Source organism: Sorex fumeus, unplaced genomic scaffold, assembly GCF_029834395.1.
Source record: "Sorex fumeus unplaced genomic scaffold, SorFum_2.1 ptg000086l, whole genome shotgun sequence".
NCBI classification, from domain to species: domain Eukaryota; kingdom Metazoa; phylum Chordata; class Mammalia; order Eulipotyphla; family Soricidae; genus Sorex; species Sorex fumeus.
In genome coordinates this window covers 32346215-32364342 of record NW_026606143.1, presented here as the reverse complement: position 1 = coordinate 32364342, position 18128 = coordinate 32346215, and the positions used below count along the sequence as shown (strand labels likewise).

The window sequence follows — 18128 nt, the reverse complement described above, 5'->3', positions numbered from 1 at the left end:
TCAACTGTGATGTGTAACTCTTGGTATATTTTGGTGGTGTAAAGTACGAGATGTCCAGGAATAGGTTGATTCATGGGTCAGGTTTGTCTGAGTGTGTGGAGAGCAGTTGTGAGCATGGTAGCGGTTGAGTTCTGGAGGTTTTTGGCTGCCAGGGTTGGCTCTGTTGGGGCGGGGAGAGGTATCACCTGCCCTGCTCCAGGTTGCCCCAATGAAACAGCCTGATGGCCCCGCATATTTTGAACTGTTTTCCAAAGTTTCAGGACTTGTTCTCATGAAGGTCTTTCAACTTATGTTCACTAAGTTGATAAGACACCTTACTAGACATACAATAGCACATATTCTTGTGTGTGTGTGTGTATGTGTGTGTATTACCTATTTTCCATCACTTGAAGTCTACTTGTTTTTAAAACTGAATTTTAGTGAAAGGGAAGAGATTTTTTTGATCTAAGGGAAGCAAGAACTTTTACGACACATTATCAAAACAAGTAAGTAGTTGTTATATACCTGAACCTCCATTTTCTCAAGTGTTAAAATAAGGGCAGGCTGAATATTCTCTGTGGCCCAACCACATGAATTATGTGTGGGTTGGAAAAGCCAGGCAGAACCTGTTTTACACGCTACGGAACAACATCTGAACAATACCTAGGGCATTCCCAAAGCACAGACTTTCAAACAAAGGAGACACATAGTACCTTCTCCTATAATTACTTAATTTTAAGTGAACTCTAGCATTAAATTGACAGGGGAGTCTTTAATTCCTGTTAAAGTTCCATCTTAACCCCCTTTCTAGAAGTTAGATCATCCTTATCAATGATAAAGTCTGTTACCAGCATGCTTCCACTTTCTCAGATTAGATAAAATCTGTCTGTAGTTTCCCTATAGGTTCCTGAAAAGTGGGACCCCAATCATTCAGCTCCACCATAACTAAGGTAGAGAGAAGTTCCTGACCTACAGAGGGTCCTAAACACATTTTCTCTTAAGTGGATATGTCTAAAAATTACTCCCCTCTCAACAGCCCCCACAAAAATTGATTTAAAAAGGAGTCCAGGGCCTGGAGCTATAGGACAGCAGGTAGGGTGTTTGCCTTGCATGTGGTCGACTCAGCATCCCAGATGGTCCCCTGAGCACCACCAGGAGTAATTCCTGAGTGCACAGCCAGGAGTAACCCGTGTGCATCGCTGGTGTGAGCCAAAAAGAAAAAAAAAACAAAAAAAGGAGTCCAGAGTGATAGTACAGTCCAGTTGGTAGGGCCTTGGCATGCAGCCGACCTAGGTTCAATCCTTGGCATCCCATATCGTTCCCCAAGCACCACCAGGAGTGATTCCTAAGTGCACAGCCCAGAGTAACTGCTGAGTATCACAGGTGTGGCCCTCCAACCCCCCCTGGAATCATAGTCTCTTTTTCTAAAAGCTCTTAGTTCCTGTTTAAGCGGTAAGAAGGCCATGTCTTCTGAAAGCCGCATATGAAAGCAAGCATTCTGGTTAGTGACAGGAAGCCACATCCAGATACTGCAGCTGAGAGCCAATACCTCATTCCCCAAGAAAGGGCAAACACCAGCTGTGTGCATTCATTCAACTGTCCATCTACCCTTCCATCCATGTGCTCAGGTAAATCCTGGTGAGGAACAGAATTCATACACCACCCTTTCTCCAGAGGAGCACAGACACTGACCTCTCTGTATGGAGTGAACATTCCCACCTCAACAACTGTGGAAGAACAAAACAAGGTTGTAAACCAATATGTGGGTTGGCTGTTCAAAGCCGCTGCTCAGCAAGAAGTAGGAAGCACACGAAGCCCTCAGAAATAAGCCTTTACTTCTGAAATGCCTGCATCTTGAAATCCATGGTGCCTGGGGTGACCAGAACTTAAGAACACATGGCTCTAAACCCACAGCAGCTGGGAAGGATGATGGGAAAGGCCCAACCAAAGCATGCGACCCTGTTAGGAACCATGGTATTCATCACGTGTGTTCAGTGAGCCACTACTGTATCCTCAGCATGTAGATGACAAAACACACTTGATCCACTTTAAATCCCTTAAGGCAGTCCAGGGCACAGTAAGCATCCCAAGAGGCTCAGTGTAGGCCACATGGGAGGTTTTCATCAGCCAGAGGCGAGAGCAATCATGAGAGGTCGGGCAGGCTCCCAGATGACAGGGAGCGAAGGGGCTCAGATGCCAGGGGCATCAGCAGGTGCAGGAAGGGTCAACTGCACACTGGCTGCATCCAGGTAGGGGCTGGGGCCTTTCCAAGGCTCTGGAGAATGCCAACGTGGGCATCTCAGGCTGCGGGCCTCAGTCCCACCATCTCAGGAGTTTGTCAGGAATGCAGATTTTCAGATGGCCTTGGCAGGCCTGTCGAGATGGTCACTGCAAGGGCGGGGGCCAGAGTGGGTGATTTGTTCCCTGGGAGATCCCATTGGGCACCAGAGGGAAGTCAGGTAATGGGAGAAACAGAGAAAGAGGAGGAGAGACAGAAGGAGGAGAGGATGGATGGGGGAGGAGAGGAGAAGGGAGAGAGGAGGGAAGGACGGGGCAGGGACGGGGTCACAGGTGTGGTCCCCACAGCTGGCTGAGGACCTGAACTGCTTGTGCTACCTGACATGACTGTGAAGGCAGCAAGCCAGTAGAAAGGTGTCTACTTTTCCCCGCCCTGCAAAAAGGTGTCTTGGGTGGGGTGCAGGAGGCCGCAGCTGTCCCCGATCTCCCAGGCTGCTTGGGAGCCCCATAGCATAGGGAGAGCAGCCATCGTTCACACCCACTTCTGTCCAAACCCTCTCAGATACTCTCGTTCTGGACAGCTGTCAGAGGGAGAGCTACAGGCAGAGAAGAGCTAGGCAGAGGCAGAGAGCAAGTGGGGCCTGTAGGCGTCCGAGGGTGGGCAGTGAAGGGCGTCTTCCCTGGCACAGAGGTCTAAAGCCTGTACCCATCCCATAATGAGAGGGCTGAGAGCAACGGTCAACATCAAGAAGCCCTCAGAATCGTACCCCCCCTTTTTTTTGCTTTTTGGGTCACACCCGGTGATGCACAGGGGTTACTTCTGGCTCCGCACTCAGGAGTCACTCCTGGCGGTGCTTGGGGGACCATATGGGATGCTGGGAATTGAACCCGGGTCAGCCGCTTGCAAGGCAAACACCCTACCTGCTGTGCTATCTCTCCAGCCCCCAGAACCATACCTCTCTTGGCAGTAGATTCTGAGAGCAGAGGAATATTCTGGAAGTTAATGGAGATGTCTGCCGGCCCTCCAGGGAAAGGGATTTGGCAGAGGCGTCTCTGTTTGCCCTGCACACAGCCCTGTATGACCTTTGCCCCCGGGTCCCTGGGTGCCTGGTTCAGACTCGTTCCGGCAGCACAGAGAGCGATTCACACAGGCTCCTTCGGAAGTGCTTGCCAGGATCTGCAGAGGCCGTGCTAAGGTCCTGTCAAGCGCCCACACCTTGCACACATGCAAAGAGCTTGACAGTGCCAGGCAGCAGAAGATGGTGCTCCCTGGAGGGGCCTGAGCTCTGCCACGGGTCCCTGAGCCTGCGAGCCCCATCAAGTGGACTTTCAGAAGGGCCCGCAGAATGACATGACTGCACCAGCAGCCCACCCAAAGGGCCTGCGCACACCTGAGAGAAATGTGCCAAGTCAACATAGCACAAAAGAACAAAAGACAGCTGAGTGGCTGGGTTGAGGGTATTAAGACTACATACCTCCATATTGTACCTTGAGAGGAATTATGTAGCAATAGAAAGTTTTGTGCTCTTTCCATGGCTTGGAGGCCAGCCGCACATGCTAGCGGCAAAGGCAGCTCAGATAGAGAAGGGAGCACCAAATAAAGGGTGTTGGGAGGATCCTCCCAGGATGGGAGATGCATGCTGAAAGTAGACTATAGACCGAACAAGATTGCCACTCAATGCCTCTTTTGCAAACCACAGCACCCAAAAGGAGAGAGAGAGAGAAAAAAAGGGAATGCCCTGCCACAGAGGCAGGGTGGGATGGGGGGGAAGGGGGGTGGGAGGGATACTGGGATCAGTGGTGGTGAAGAATGGGCACTGGTGGAGGGATGGATACTCGATCATTGTATAACTGAAACCCAAGCATAAAAATTTGTAAGTCTACAACTGTACCTCATGGTGTTTCACTAATAAAAATTTAAAAAAAAGAAAGTTCTGTGCTCAGGGATTGTTCTTGGTAGGGCTCAGGGGACCATATGGGGTGCCAGGGATCAAACCCGGGTCAGCTGCGTGCAAGTCAAGTGCCTTACCTGTGGTACTATCCGTCCGGCCATGGTAGACAGCTCTGGCAATGATTTTGTGGCATGAACTCGCCCCTTTATTGCTCTCTGTTTGCACCTCTGAAACAATGTCCAACCCTGATCGCATATTCCCAGGATACTCTTCCAGCCAGTCAAGGACCCCACTGGAGTTTCCTCAGATTTGGTTAAGAAAAAAAGTGCTGGGCGCCTTTTGCCTCTGAGGGTCTTAAGGACAGTATGAGTCAAGTGGGTCTTGCTCGGACCAGTAACAGGTGTAGAAAGAGGTACCACGGGACAGAGCTAGCAGCGGAGTATCCAGGGGATGAAGGTGAGCACGGCCCTTGTATTTCCAGTTTGAAGGGTGACTGGCCCAGGTCCAAAAGGCCGTCCTGACACCCATGCTATCCCCCTGCCTTGTGCCTACTTCTGCTCCCCTGGATAGGAACAAAGTGGCTAGAATCTTTCGAGAGATTTGTCCCCTCCCTCAGCCAGCCACAGTCCAGCACCATCTCCCACGCCCCCTGCCACCCTGAGCCCAAAGGGGTACAGTACCTGGTATGGGTCAGGGGACCCACGGGTCTTTCAGGTCTCCTGGGCGGCAGTGCGCCTGGTCGGCTGAGAGAATTGGTCTTGGGAGGCCGAGGCTTTTTTGGTGGGATGGCAGGAACGGAAGGCTTCGGTAGGTCCAGTTTTGGCTCTCTCTCTGGTCTTTCTTTAAGTCAGTGTTTCCAAAAGCAAAGAAGATAGACAGACCCAGTATAAGTGATGGCACTTAGATTACTTCCTGCTTCCAAACCAAGTCATCCATGCCATCTACCAGAAGGTGAAACTGGAAGACCCCCAAGGACCTCATCTTCTCGGTCAGTTTAAAAAATAAAACCCTGCAAAGCTTCAGCTCACCTTCTGCTTTTGCTCAAGCTGGTGCCTAGAGGCCCCTTCTGGTCACTGTTTACCCTTGGCCAATTCCCACCATCCACCTCAAGCCTGTTCAGCTGAAAGGTGGCACTGCCGTGTCTCTTCTCAACACTGGGCTGTGCACTGGGCATGCTGTTTTGCTTCCCCACTTTCCACCAAAGGGAAGGCCTTTCTCAACGGGCTGCTCCCACGTGCTCTGAGGGTACCATCCTTTCCCTAGAGTCCTTCATGAGTTTTGATATCTACAGGTATCCAGTAAGAGTTACTGGGCTTGGTAAACTACCTGTGAGGCCTACTGGAAAAAAAGTGTCACATATGTCTCAGGTTGGCTCCAGAAAAGGACACTGAGCTAAATACCGGAAAATGATTCAGGGAACAAGAACTATCTCTGGATTATTTCTATGCCCTACTAGAACGCTAAAGGTAAACTGGGACTTCTAACACACACTGCTTTCTGAGGCACATGGAGTCAGAGCTTTTAGAATGAAGTTAACATTAGACCACAAGACCCAAATTTTAACAACCAAACTTAGAAAGGTGCCTATGTAGAAGGCAGGCTGTGGGGGGCACAGGGGGATATGGGAGGGAATCTGGGAACACTGGTAGAAGGATGCTGACACTGATGATGGGATCAGTGCTCCAGTATTGTATGTCTAAAACTCAACTATAGATAAAACGTGGGGGAAAATAAGTTGCTTTTACATCATTGAAAAGAGAATGAAGTTAAAGTCAGATGTAGGGGTCACAATGGCCAGTGTTCAGGGACAGTCTTGGGTTGGCGTTTTCCTGTGCATGGTGTAAAAAGCTCATGACCATGTTCTTCTTCATAAAGACGATCCTTCAAGAGTCACCCATTGGCCACCAGGCAGACTGCTGGTGGGAGCAGAAGCTCAGGACATATTTTACCTGCAGACATAAACTCCTGTCGGGTAGGTCTCCAGGCTACCAGGAAAAGCCCTGCAACACCTGCCAGGTACTGTACAGAAAACAGGTGCACATCCCACAATGATTTTGGCAGAGGAATCTGCCGCTTCAGGAATGCTGCGAACTCACTGATGGAGCCAGTGAACCGAGGAGGAAGGGCTTAGCTGAACACAAAGAGGGGAGCCCCCTTTAAGTGAAAGAAATGGGAGTCCAGCAGCCTGCAACATGAATTGGGAAAGGTGCTTGGTGCCCACCCAACAGAAGGGCTAAGTCTCAGGGGTGCGGCTGGCTTTATGTTGTTTCTGGACAGGGGCTAGGCCTTCCTGACCTCACTGTGGCATAGGATAAGGAATCATGGAAGAGGAAGGAATCAAGCGTGGTCACTTGGCAATCCAATTAGTGTGGCTGTTCACATGTCATCTAACTGCGTATGTTAGCATGGAACAGAGCAGGAAAGGGCCGTGGCAAGCAACCTGACAGCCAGAAAGTTGCATGGGCCCTCCATGTGAATAAGGCTGTCTGGTCACATCAGGTCACACATTTTTATCAAAGTGTTATTTGTATGACCATTACTCTTTGGCCATCAGACCTGGTCCTCCCAATGAGTTCCCACAACTCCAGGTTTTAACTGTTCACTAAGAAAGAGGTGGAACTTCTCGAGAGCTTCCATCGTTGGTATAACTTGGGGAAGGCAGATGATGGAAAATGTTAAATAATAAAATTTCATGAGGCCACCCAGGGGCACCTCCAAATAATTACATTCATTAATTCAGGATTTCTCTTGAGATTTGCAATTAACTGTTTGAAAATGGAATTTGCTCTGCGTCCTGTTCATAATAACAGCACTTCTGCCTGAAAGAAAACGTGGGTTCAATCAAATCTTAAGACCTAACAAAATGACTCCTTCCAGAGCATGCAGATTCCACTGGGAGAGATACTCAGAATGGGAAGGGTCAAATGCAGTGGGTGAGATGCATCACGCTTCTCCCATGAATATGACATCTGTGGCCAGTTTCAGGAGACAGTGGGCACTGAGTTATTTTCCCCAGTTTTGCCAGAACCAAAACCTTCTGGACCAAAGATAAGCATCTGTAACACAGTAGCCAGAGTCAAAGGTTATTCTGATTGAAGAAGAGAGCCTCCATCTTCCTGGATGGGAATTTCTCTAAGCCACATCCAGTGTATACCAGGCCTGGGAGTGGGCTGTATAGATACTGTTGACAGATACATCTGAACCCTCAGGAGAATTACAGACGAGATGGTATCCTGCCTTCATTCCACTGCAGGTGAAGGGTGGATGGTGACAGCAGAAGACTGGGATGAAGCAACCTGATAGGACTGGGTTGGTAGCTATGTATTTGTGGACAAATTATGGCCCCAAGAAGCACCACATAACCATCTCTCCTATTTCCTCAGGAACAGGATATTTAAAAGCAATCCAAACAAAATCATAATAAGTGTATTGCAAAGCAAAAGCAAATGCTGTGGGTAATTCAGAACAGCCTTGTGACACAACAGCTTTGCTCTCTACTGTCTGAGAAGTGCCAGTGAAGAATTGATTTCATACCTTTTTCTTCTGTTCTGTTGGGAAGCGTTTCTGGTCTTTCAGGAGGTATCTTTTTAATTTCATGTTTTCGCTCAGTGGTGCCTGGTGGGGGAAGGAAGAACAGCGATCAGAAAATGTCTCTTTGTTTATTAGACATAACAGCATTTAAAATATTTAGTAGGTACAGCAAAAATCAATAAACATTTCCCCCAAAGCTGAGTGCTGGTTTTTCCTGTTCAACACAAGCTGCTTTAGAAAGCAGCAGGAACTGGTTTGGTCCCATGTCATCAGGTGTGCCTGTCATATACCCTTCTTTATAAGAACACCACTGGTGGTCTCTGCTACTGACTCTAACTTTGTTAGGCAAGAGACTCAGGAGAATCACAGGAAATCAGTGGGCTGGGTAAAGCTATGAAACATGTATAAGTAAATACACTAACTAATCATCAGAATATGCAAGGGGTAGGCTCTACAAATAAAAAGGATCTTGAGAGGAAACTGGATTCTATTCTATAGGATTTGAAAAACACGGCTTCAAGTGCTTTACTTTCCCCAACTGTCAAGAGTCTAGGACACATGTCTGAATTAGCGGTAAACTGGTGACTGCCTCAACCAGTGGCTGATGTGATACCATCTCATTTCTGCAGTTAGGTCATAAAAAGTCACGTAGCTAGAACGCCAAACTTCTGTGTAAGAAGTCCTGATGTCGTGGTGTGGGAAAGGCACATAGATTACCTTGGGTATACAGCCTCAACCAAGCTAGACCTCCAGCCAGCTGTGCCAAAGAGTCAGATCTGACAGGAAAGCAATTATCTTCAAAAGGATCCTCCAGCCCTTCCAGCTGAGGTCCCAGACATCAGTGAGCTGAAAGGCAATCTACCCCCGCTGTGCCGTCTGATTCTTGACACACAAAATTCGTGGGCCTAAGAAGATGACTGTTTTATGCCACCATATCTGGGGCAGTTTGCTATGCAACAACAGTAATTAGCAGATATTTTCAAGAGGAGGGACAGGCAGGGAAAATAGATGGTAGTTGTTCCTAAATCCTTGCTGTTTACAGCTAAATCCTTCTGTAATCTTTTTCTTTTTTTTCAAGTGCACCAATTAGCAATCACCCCAAGGACTGTACCAGCTCTCTCACTTGGGGTTATCAATGTCAGTGGCCTCAGGCGTGGAAGAGCACTTGGAGAACAGCTGAAGCACAAAACCAATCACAAGTATTCCTTGGATATACAAAAATAAATTGAGGGCTCTATATGACCAGCCCTAGAGTTGGGGATTTGGTACTAAAAATCATCTGAGAGGTCAGAAGAACTTGAAATAAATTCACCAGACACATACCTTTCCTAAAGCTACTCAATGATTCTCTATAAATTTAATACTATATTTGATTTCTGTCAATTCCATATCTGATATGGGCAAGTGGAGGATCAAATAAGCATCAGGAAAGTTGATGATGAAGAAAACATGTCTATCTACCTCCCTGTCACACGGCAGCTCCAAAGATCATTCAGCAGAATAAATAAGCGGTAGCAATAATCTAGAAGATTAAAAGCTATCTAGGTTTATCCCACAGACATCCAGCATAACCTTTGATAAAATTGCTTTAAAAGGTCAGGTTATAGGTCTATCATGCTACAATCTAATCTCTTAAAGAAGTTCAGTATCAATCCTAGAGACACAGAAGGAAGTGACAGTCCTACTACCATGAAGAGCCCAATCCTTTTTTTCTTTTTGGCTTTGGTTTCTGGGTAACAGCCAGCGATGCTGAGGTTACTCCTGGCTTCACACTCAGGGATCACTCCTGGTGATGTTCAGGGAACCATATGGGATGCCAGGTATAGAACCCAGGTCGACCTCATGCAAGGCAAACGTCCTACCCTCTGTACTATAATTCTGGCCCCAAGAATTCAATCCTAAGGAGTCATCAGCCCTCGCATAGGTCTCTAAGAGGGTACCAAGGCATCTAGAGCAGTGGTTTTCAACGGTTGCTGTGTGGCTCCATGGACTTGGTGATGGTCTGCCTGTGAAAAAAAGTTTAAAAGCCACTGCTCTAGGGGAAAAGCTCCTCAGAGTAATTTAGTCGGCTTTAATTTCAGCACAGTAAGATTTTAATCCAGCCAGAACCACTAGGTGGCAAAATGGAACTGCTCAATGGAAAGGACATGGGAGTGGAACAGAAGGGGTAATTAACAGCCCATTACAGGGCTTAATCTCTTTAATTCTCAACTTGCCTAGGGGAATGACAAAGGAATTTGGGGTCAAGTTAAAACCACCCCAGTCCTAATTCGGTGGGTCCAAAATTGCTTCTTAATAAACCTATAAACCAACGAATTTGGAAATTTATTCACACATTACATGCCATAGAAATAATCATAATTGTGAATGTGTAGAACTAAAACGACCCTTATTCTTCTAAGTCATCTGCTTGTTTTGACTTGGGAGCAATACCTGGATGGGTTCAGGGCTTACTTCTGGCTCCGGGCTGAGGAAACACTCCTCGTGGGCTCGGAAGACCATATGTGGTGTCAGGGATTCAATCTGGGTCAGTTGTGTGCAAGGAAAGCACCCTACCTGCTGTACTACTGATCCAGCCTGTGTTTTTACCTTTTCATGTTTTAAAAATTAAAGAACTGTGATTTACAATGCTCTTGACAGTTGAGTTTTGGGCATATAATACTTCAACGCCAAGCTCACCACCAGTGTCAACTATCTTCCACTAATGTTCCCATATTCCCTCTCAACCCCACCACCCACCCCATCCCCACCTGTCAACTTGACACAGCCTGTGTTTTCAAATGCCACTTACCTAGTTATTCACATAGGGATTTCTCTCCACAACAAATTGTTAACAATAAAGGGGAATTCTGTTAGGAAATGTGAATGATCATCCTTACATAAGAGAATCTAGCACGCAGCAGTTACCAAATGCCTACCATCAAGCCTTTCTATAGCACTCAACCTTATTCAGAAAACAAGTGAATTAAACTCTAGTGAGGACTAAAGAAAAATCAGGAATAAAAGTATTGCTAGAAAAATATGCTTTTGTTTTTTGGGGGGCTTAGTAAAGATCTGAGTTGCCCACAGGGGACACTGAAATTTCGGCTGCACATACGTGGAGACACTCTAACCCAAGCTGACCAATGATGGTCATAATTACGTTCTTCCCTCCTTAAGAGCAGTTTATTAAACAAACAAACAAAACTAGTTTATTCAAAGTTCTTTCTGGTCACTGTCTTTGGGAGGCTAGATATTTTCGCTGTCCCAGAGAGACATTTTAATGATATGTTTTCTTTTTCTTTTTTCTTTTTTTAAGGAAAAACAGCAGTATATTTAAAACTTGATTGTGGGGAGAAAATTTTAACTTCCTAATTTGGTCATCTGCGGCATCTGAATCTAAGAATCTCCAGCTCTATGAAGAACGATGGGAATAAAAACAAAGAGAAAGATACACATCTTGGTATGTCAACGAAAGGTACATTACCTGCCCCTTGCTTGATGACAGGAGCGGTTGGAGGAGGTGGCTTCTTGGGTCTCTGAAAAAGTAAAATGATACCACATGAGATTGTTGGCAAGCTTGGTCTTCCTCTCACATAAGGACCACAGATACTGTACTCTTGATGGAGTTTGGACAATCCAGAAAAAAAAACAAGCAACTTTCTCATGAGGGAGGTCAGATTTTGGCACCTTGAAACAAGCACTAAAATCAATTTAGTCAACAGAAACCTAATTCTGGTGCTCTGAAGGACAAATGACTCCTCTCCCCCATTTGTAACAATCTTCTGGAAAGCACTACTCTGCAAAAACCAAACAAGCAACCATGGCCCAATCCAACAAGCACAATGGTCTCCTACATGGGAAGCACATTTACAATTAAGATGTACTCTGCTGAATAACCAAGTTATTCGGAAAGAATATCTGGATCTTGAATAAATCCAGGTTGAGGGGCACACTGTGGCTGGGAAGGGGGGCTTCTGCATCTCCTGGACCCACCCCCAGACTAGCTGTAGCCTGGAAAGGGGAACGGAGCTTGACCGCTGCCAGTTCCCTGATGCTCTGCCACTCCATCAGGGATGGGGGCAGTCACACAATCTATGCCGCCACCACCCCCAAACTGGTTCCAGGATGGCTGCTTGGTCACTTGGCAAATGACTGAGTGCATGGAGAAGCCAATTGGGGTTCAGTTCTTAGCCAGCAGTCTGGGGCGGACAGTGGTCGGGGTTGGGTGGGTGGGGATTGTGCAGTCAAAGGCAAAAAGAACCTCTTCAGTAACGCAATCAAGGAAAGTTGGAAATAGGGAGGTCTGAGCCAGGGATCCATATCATCGATGACCCTTCTCTAGGCCCTTGGGAGTAGAAGAGGCTTTTATAAAGTTCCACAGGGTTTTTCTTTTTTTTTCTTTTCCATTCCAAAAATGCACTCGTGGGACATTCCCACAGGGGCCAGCAAAATCTCCCCACTGGGTCTGGGAAGGTGATAACCAGAGCCTGATGCAATATCAGGGCCCATAAAATACAAATTTTTCAGTAGAACCTAAAGAACATGGGCCCTACAGGAATATGAGTCAGGCCTCACAGTCAGTAGGCTCTGAATACAAGGACATTTTCTCTATTAGCTGAGTGACTTGGCCAAGAAGCACCATGTATGTAGTCCAGCTCTATGGGCAACAGATGGGGCCTTGGAATTTGACTCCATGATGATTAGCTGTGGAAGTAACTGACCCTTCTACTCCCACCCAGTGAAACCTCTCACCTGTAACTGTAACAGGATCGCCTTCCCTGGGAGAGAAGGTGCTTTTCCTTACACAGGGAGTCAGCACCTCTCATGACGACTCTCTGACTAGCAAGATGATTATGTCCATTTTGCAGATGAAATCATTGAGGCTTTGAGTGATGAAGTCATTTCCCCAGGTCACCAAGCAATTAAATAGGGGTGGAGGCTGGAAGTCCGGCCCAGGGCTGTCTGACCCACAGTAAAGGATCCCGTCTGCTAGACAGCACCCACAAGACACACCATTGTGTGACTACAAACCACACTCTGTTGATGAAAGTCTGGGGAACTGCAGTTTGGTAAAGTGGAAGAAGAAATGGTGCCAAGTTGGCACAGACAGTATGAGCTCAACTTTATTGCGACAGAAAGAGAAAAACACCAGAAAGAAAATTTTATAGGGGTGATCTTGGATTAGTAGGATTATGAGTGCACACATGTGTGGGTTTTCCTTCTGAATATTCTATTTGTAATGACCACATGTGATCAGACAAACTTTATTATAAAAAAGGCAGAAATCAAGCTGCTCTATAATAGCTGGGAATGATCACGCTGGACAAGATCTGAGGGTTAAAAGTAGGTAAGGGATATTCTTGATAACCTTTCATTCCTTTCAATATCAATATTGCAAACCACAATGCCCAAAGGAGGAGGGAGGGAGAGAGGGGAGAGAGAGAGAGAGAGAGAGAGAGAGAGAGAGAGAGAGAGAGAGAGAGAGAAGAAAATCTGCTTGCCATAGAGCAGGTTGGGAGGGGATGGGGTGATAGGAGGGAACCTGGAGACAATAGTGCCGGGAAATGTACACTGGTGGAGTGATGGATGTTGGAACTCTGTATGACTGAAATCCAATTATGAACAGCTTTATAAGGATCTATCTCACAGTGATTCAATAAAAAAAGTTTTCAAAAATAAAGAAAAAGTAAGGAAATGAAGCTGCTCTAACCTCTTGCACAGAAGGAAAAGCTTCTGGGCCACAAATCTATCCCTCTTGCCAGCCCCTTTGAGTTCACTACCCTGACATCTTCATGGATGCGGGGTGGTGAAGTTCTTTCTTCCTTTTCTGTATAAATTAGACTGAGACAGATGTATGCATACCTATGAAGTTATACCAGAAACTCTGCCCAGTAACCCTTCTTTACTGAGGATCAGAATAATTTCTTCTTTACAGAACTGTCAAGATCCCATGGCCCAATTTTTTGTGGCCACACGCCAACAATGCCTTCCCTCCTCTTTTGCTTCTTCCTCCCTCCTTCTGGTTTGAACACAATGAGAACTAATTTCTTGGGAGCTTTCTCTTTTTCGGAGGCACTTCCCCCAGCGATGTTGCCTCAAACCACAGGCCCAAATTTTATAAAAAGACAATTACAAGTCATCATATTTTCCGAGATCACTCTGCGAGGAGAAAACTATCCCATGCTTTTGTGTCAGATGTGGCACGAAGTAGACTCATGCAATATGATGGGTAGAATTCAGAAAGGAGATGCTGTGCCATCATGGTGCCTGCAAAGTATGGCTATGGCCCGTGTGTGTGTGTGTGTGTGTGTGTGTGTGTGTGTGTGCTGTAACCTGGAAGAGGAGGAAGAGAGGTATGAGGTTGGGTTTTGAACCCTGGCAATTATGGAGGTAGGTGGGGCAGTTGAGGAAGGAAGGGACAGATTGTGAACCACTTGCCTGTATCCACCATACTTGATCAATGCTGGCCAGGGGCCTGTTTGGATCATTAGCAAAGCAGGTTGTAGATGGGGCCCTTCTTTTCCCTTGACTAACTTCACTCTGTCTCTGGCAGACTCAGTCTTCCTGTCTCTTTAGATGAGAAATGATGCCATGCTTCCAAGTAAGTTGACCCTAGGGCTGGGGATGTGGCTCAGCAGTAGAACACTTGTTTTCCATATGCGCACTCCTGGATCTGATCTCGAGCTCTACATGATCCCCCAAACACTGCCAGGAGTGACCCCTAAGCACTGAGCTGGGAGTAGCTCCTAAGCACCACTGGGTATGGTTCCCAAACCTCACACCCCCAAATTAAGCACCAAACAACAAAAATAATCAAAGAGTCCTTTCAAAATAACTGGAAACCAACATCAGGTGAGGGTGATCCCCAACAGCTCTTGATTGCCCCCATGACAATCAAGACCAGCACTTGACACTCCAATTATTTATTTTCTTTTACTATGACCAGAAGATAGGGCAGTGAGAAGTGGGTAGGCAGAGTGGGTGCCTCTGCAGCAAAGTGTGATGGTGAAAATGCAATCCTGGGTGTTGGAGATGCTTTCCTCAACATATCTGGCTGAGACTGGAATAAGGAAATGGGAGTACAGGAACCCCCTGGTTTGGTCTGACATTTTTTCTCATGAGGTGCTCTTCGATCTCCAGTTCACACTCTGGCAGCCCACCTGCAAAAATTTCCTGCCACGGGGCTGGAGCAATAGCACAGTGGGTAGGGCGTTTGCCTTGCACGCAGCCAACCCGGGTTCGATTCCCAGCATCCCATATGGTCCCCTCAGCACTGCCAGGGGTGATTCCTGAGTTCAGAGCCAGGAGTAACCTCTGTGCATCACTGGGTGTGACCCAAAAAGCAAAAAAAAAATTTCCTGCCACTCAGAGAAAAAGTTAGTGCCACTGAATACATGGATCCTGCAGTGGCTTTCACAAACTCACAGAAAATTTCTGTAAAGTGGTGTTTGTGAACCACTACCCTAGTGAACTAAGCAGCATCCCCCCTGCTTCAGTTCATTCTCAGACCTCTAAACTTGCAAGATCTCCAAGCTGTGGCTTTTCAGGGGCATGTGTCCTACTGTCTTTCTCCCTCCCCAGTGAAAACAAAGCCCTCCGCACTCCACACTCATGTAGATTCCACCCGAGGGTAGATGAAAAAGTAGAAAGTGGTAGAGCTAGGTGTTATCTCAGGGGGTCTCCATTACAGCTGAGAAAACAAAACAAAACAAAACAAAAACCATAACGGATTACACTGATGGACAGGTGGGAGCCAAAGAGGGCACAGAACTCTCACCTTTCAAAGCCCAGTGGAAAGTCTCTAAAAAGAAGCCAACATAGATGTTCATAACCAAATCCATGAGCCAACCTCTTCTGCCCTCAGGGTCTCACACGCACTGGGCACCGAGGCCTGGTGCAGACTAGCTGGCTGGTCAGAGAGGCAAACAGCACCCTTCAAAGGCTACTGTGGCGAGTGTGGCTTTCCTGCCCCGATGGATCTGAAAGCTCAAGAGTGCAGATGACAGGAAGGCAGCCCCGGCTTTTGCTGAAGGAGTGTGGAAGCCACACAGTCCTTTGTGCTGAGGCGGGAGATCTCTGAGCAGCTGGTGCCCACTGCCTCCCTGGCAGGAATTCTCATTTGCCAGTTGTCAGCTGGCCTTCAGAGCCCTGGACCCTGGCATCTGTTCTGTGGCAAATAAACAGAGGGGCATACACACTCCTGAAGGCTAAGGAGCCTTTAGGATGCTGTGTGAGAAGAATAGATGTGATCAGGCATTGGTGGCAAATGTGTGCTTGACCTTGAGCAACTTTGGGCCTTGAGAAGCCCAATTCCACACGTGCAGGGCCGAGTGGTGTTGGAACCTCTCTGTGGGTGGCAGTGAGTGAGGCTGGAGTAGATGCGGTGGACAGTTCCAATAAAGATGTTGTAGAAATATCGGGGTGTCCCCATTCTTTCCCTTTCTCTCCCACCCCAGGAGGACGTGCCATAGCTTTTTGCTGGGAGGCTATTGTGAGTGATGACTGTTTATCTGCAGGCCCCGCACGCTGCAACAACAGCACAGGTGAACCCCGGAGCACCATGCATGCTGCCCCAGGCAGGCACTTTCCAGAGCAGAAACCCCCACACTAATTTAGTCAGCCAGCCCCTTCACAGGGAACAGACCTAAAAACCAAAACTGAGCCTGCCCTGAAAGATAAGTTTGCAAACAGAAAGTGTTCCCCAATTATGTCTGAAGTGGCTACTGTCCCTTGGATCACTCCAGCGTCCCTGGGAGAGGGGAACAGCATCACCTTCTTTGGGAAACACAGAACCATGCTGCTGCTTCCCCTTGGCGTCCAATCTGGTGGTCTGTATCAGTGGTGTCCTTGACTGACCCAGCCAAATTGCTGGCTTCCTATGATGCTCTCATATCCCTCCCTTGACCTCCCCCCATTGGCCCCAGCCACCCCTTGGAAGTGAGACTTTGGTGCCAAGAGAAGACCTCGCATCCAGATGGAAGAATATGGGACCTTCGCCTGGGAAAAGAAATCAGATAAGGGGTCCAGCTCCCACCCCATCTTCCCTCATTTATACTAACACTGGGGGGCAAGGAGCAGCAAGTAAAAGGGGGGGAGGGATAGATGAACAGAAAGAAGATCTAGTCACTGGATAACAAAAGGACAAAGTTCTGATCACAGCCATGTGTTACACATGGTTACGAACTTTCCCCCCAATTCACATGTTGAAAGTTTTATTTTTTTGCTTTTTTGGGTCACACCTGGCAATGGTCAGGGCTGATTCCTGGCTCTGCACTCAGAAATCACTCCTGGTGGTGCTCGAGGGACCATACTGAATTCTGGGAATCGAACCCGGGTCAGTCATATGCAAGGCAAATGCCCTCCCCATTGTGCTATCACTCCAGCCCCACATGTTGAAAGTTAACCCACAGTGTGAGGGTCTATGGGAGGTGATAAGGAGCTTTGGGAATGGGGATCAGAGCCCTTATAAAAGAGTTCCACAGAGCTCAAGCTATACCAAAGAGAACCAGTGCCTCTTGGCCACTTGTTTTCATCCCCTGCTCTCCTAGAATGAAGGTAAAGGTAAAGGCCCTCCCGTTGATCATCGATTTGCTCGAGCGGGCCCAGTAACGTCTCCATTAGAGACTTGGTTGTTACTGTGTCTGGCATATCGAATACTCTCGGTAGCTTGCCGGGCTCTCCGAGAGGGGCGGAGGAATCGAACTCGGGTTGGCCATGTTGGCCGCTTGTAAGGCAAACGCCCTACCCGCTGTGCTATCGCTCCTAGAATGAATATGGTACTTTATAGAGTCTGCTCAGAAATGAAATCCGCAGAAAATACCCAAGGTCTTTGTTTTGAGTGGCAAGCTGACATGCTGCTCCCTGGGCAAGTCTCTGAATTGGCAAAGGTGAGCCTGCACCACAGTCAGACATGGTTGGGTACCTCTGCGGGTGGTGTCCTGTGACCCCGAAGTTGAGGCTCATTTGCCAGGGATGCATCTATGGGAACCTTAACAAGATCCCCATTCATGACACGATGCACACTGGGAAAGTCATCCAAAAGGATGCAAGCTAGAACAGAAATACCTTTTGATGACTGGGAACAGATCAACTTTAAAGAGCTGGAGCCTGAAACCTGCTTCAAGAAGTCTTTCAGAATGCCTCTATTTTAAAAGAAGTTTTAATGGGGGCAGGGGCATTCCCAGTGGTACTCAAGGAACTACAGAGGTGCCAAGGATTGTACCCATTCCCTTGCACATGCAAGTGCTCTCCACTTAATCCACATCCCTGACCCTTTCTAACTTTTGTAAGGACCGTGAGTTGTTTCTGCTATTCTTGAGAGCCTGACTCGCATCTTTTCCTCCTGTAATAATGACAAAGCATGCACACTGCCTCATTAGAGTGCTCAGAATATTTAATCTTTTCATTCTGATATTCAATTTGACTGCCAAGGCTTAAAATAAATAGAAAGCCATGAATTCTCAGTTCACTCATAAATAGCTTACATAATTGCTCTAAAATATGCAC

General features: G+C 47.2%; 1 protein-coding gene across 3 annotated transcripts in view; it reads right to left on the bottom strand.

Moving 5' to 3' along the window:
* The window catches only part of SH3KBP1 (SH3 domain containing kinase binding protein 1), a 388497-nt gene that overhangs the window by 52517 nt on the left and 317852 nt on the right, over positions 1 to 18128 (bottom strand). For all 3 annotated transcript variants that reach the window (XM_056131073.1, XM_056131074.1, XM_056131075.1), the window contains 3 exons: positions 11107 to 11158; positions 7644 to 7724; positions 4790 to 4949 (listed from right to left, as the gene is read on the bottom strand). In XM_056131073.1, the coding sequence (XP_055987048.1) occupies positions 4790 to 4949; positions 7644 to 7724; positions 11107 to 11158 (293 nt within the window). The remainder of the gene's footprint in view (positions 1 to 4789; positions 4950 to 7643; positions 7725 to 11106; positions 11159 to 18128) is intronic.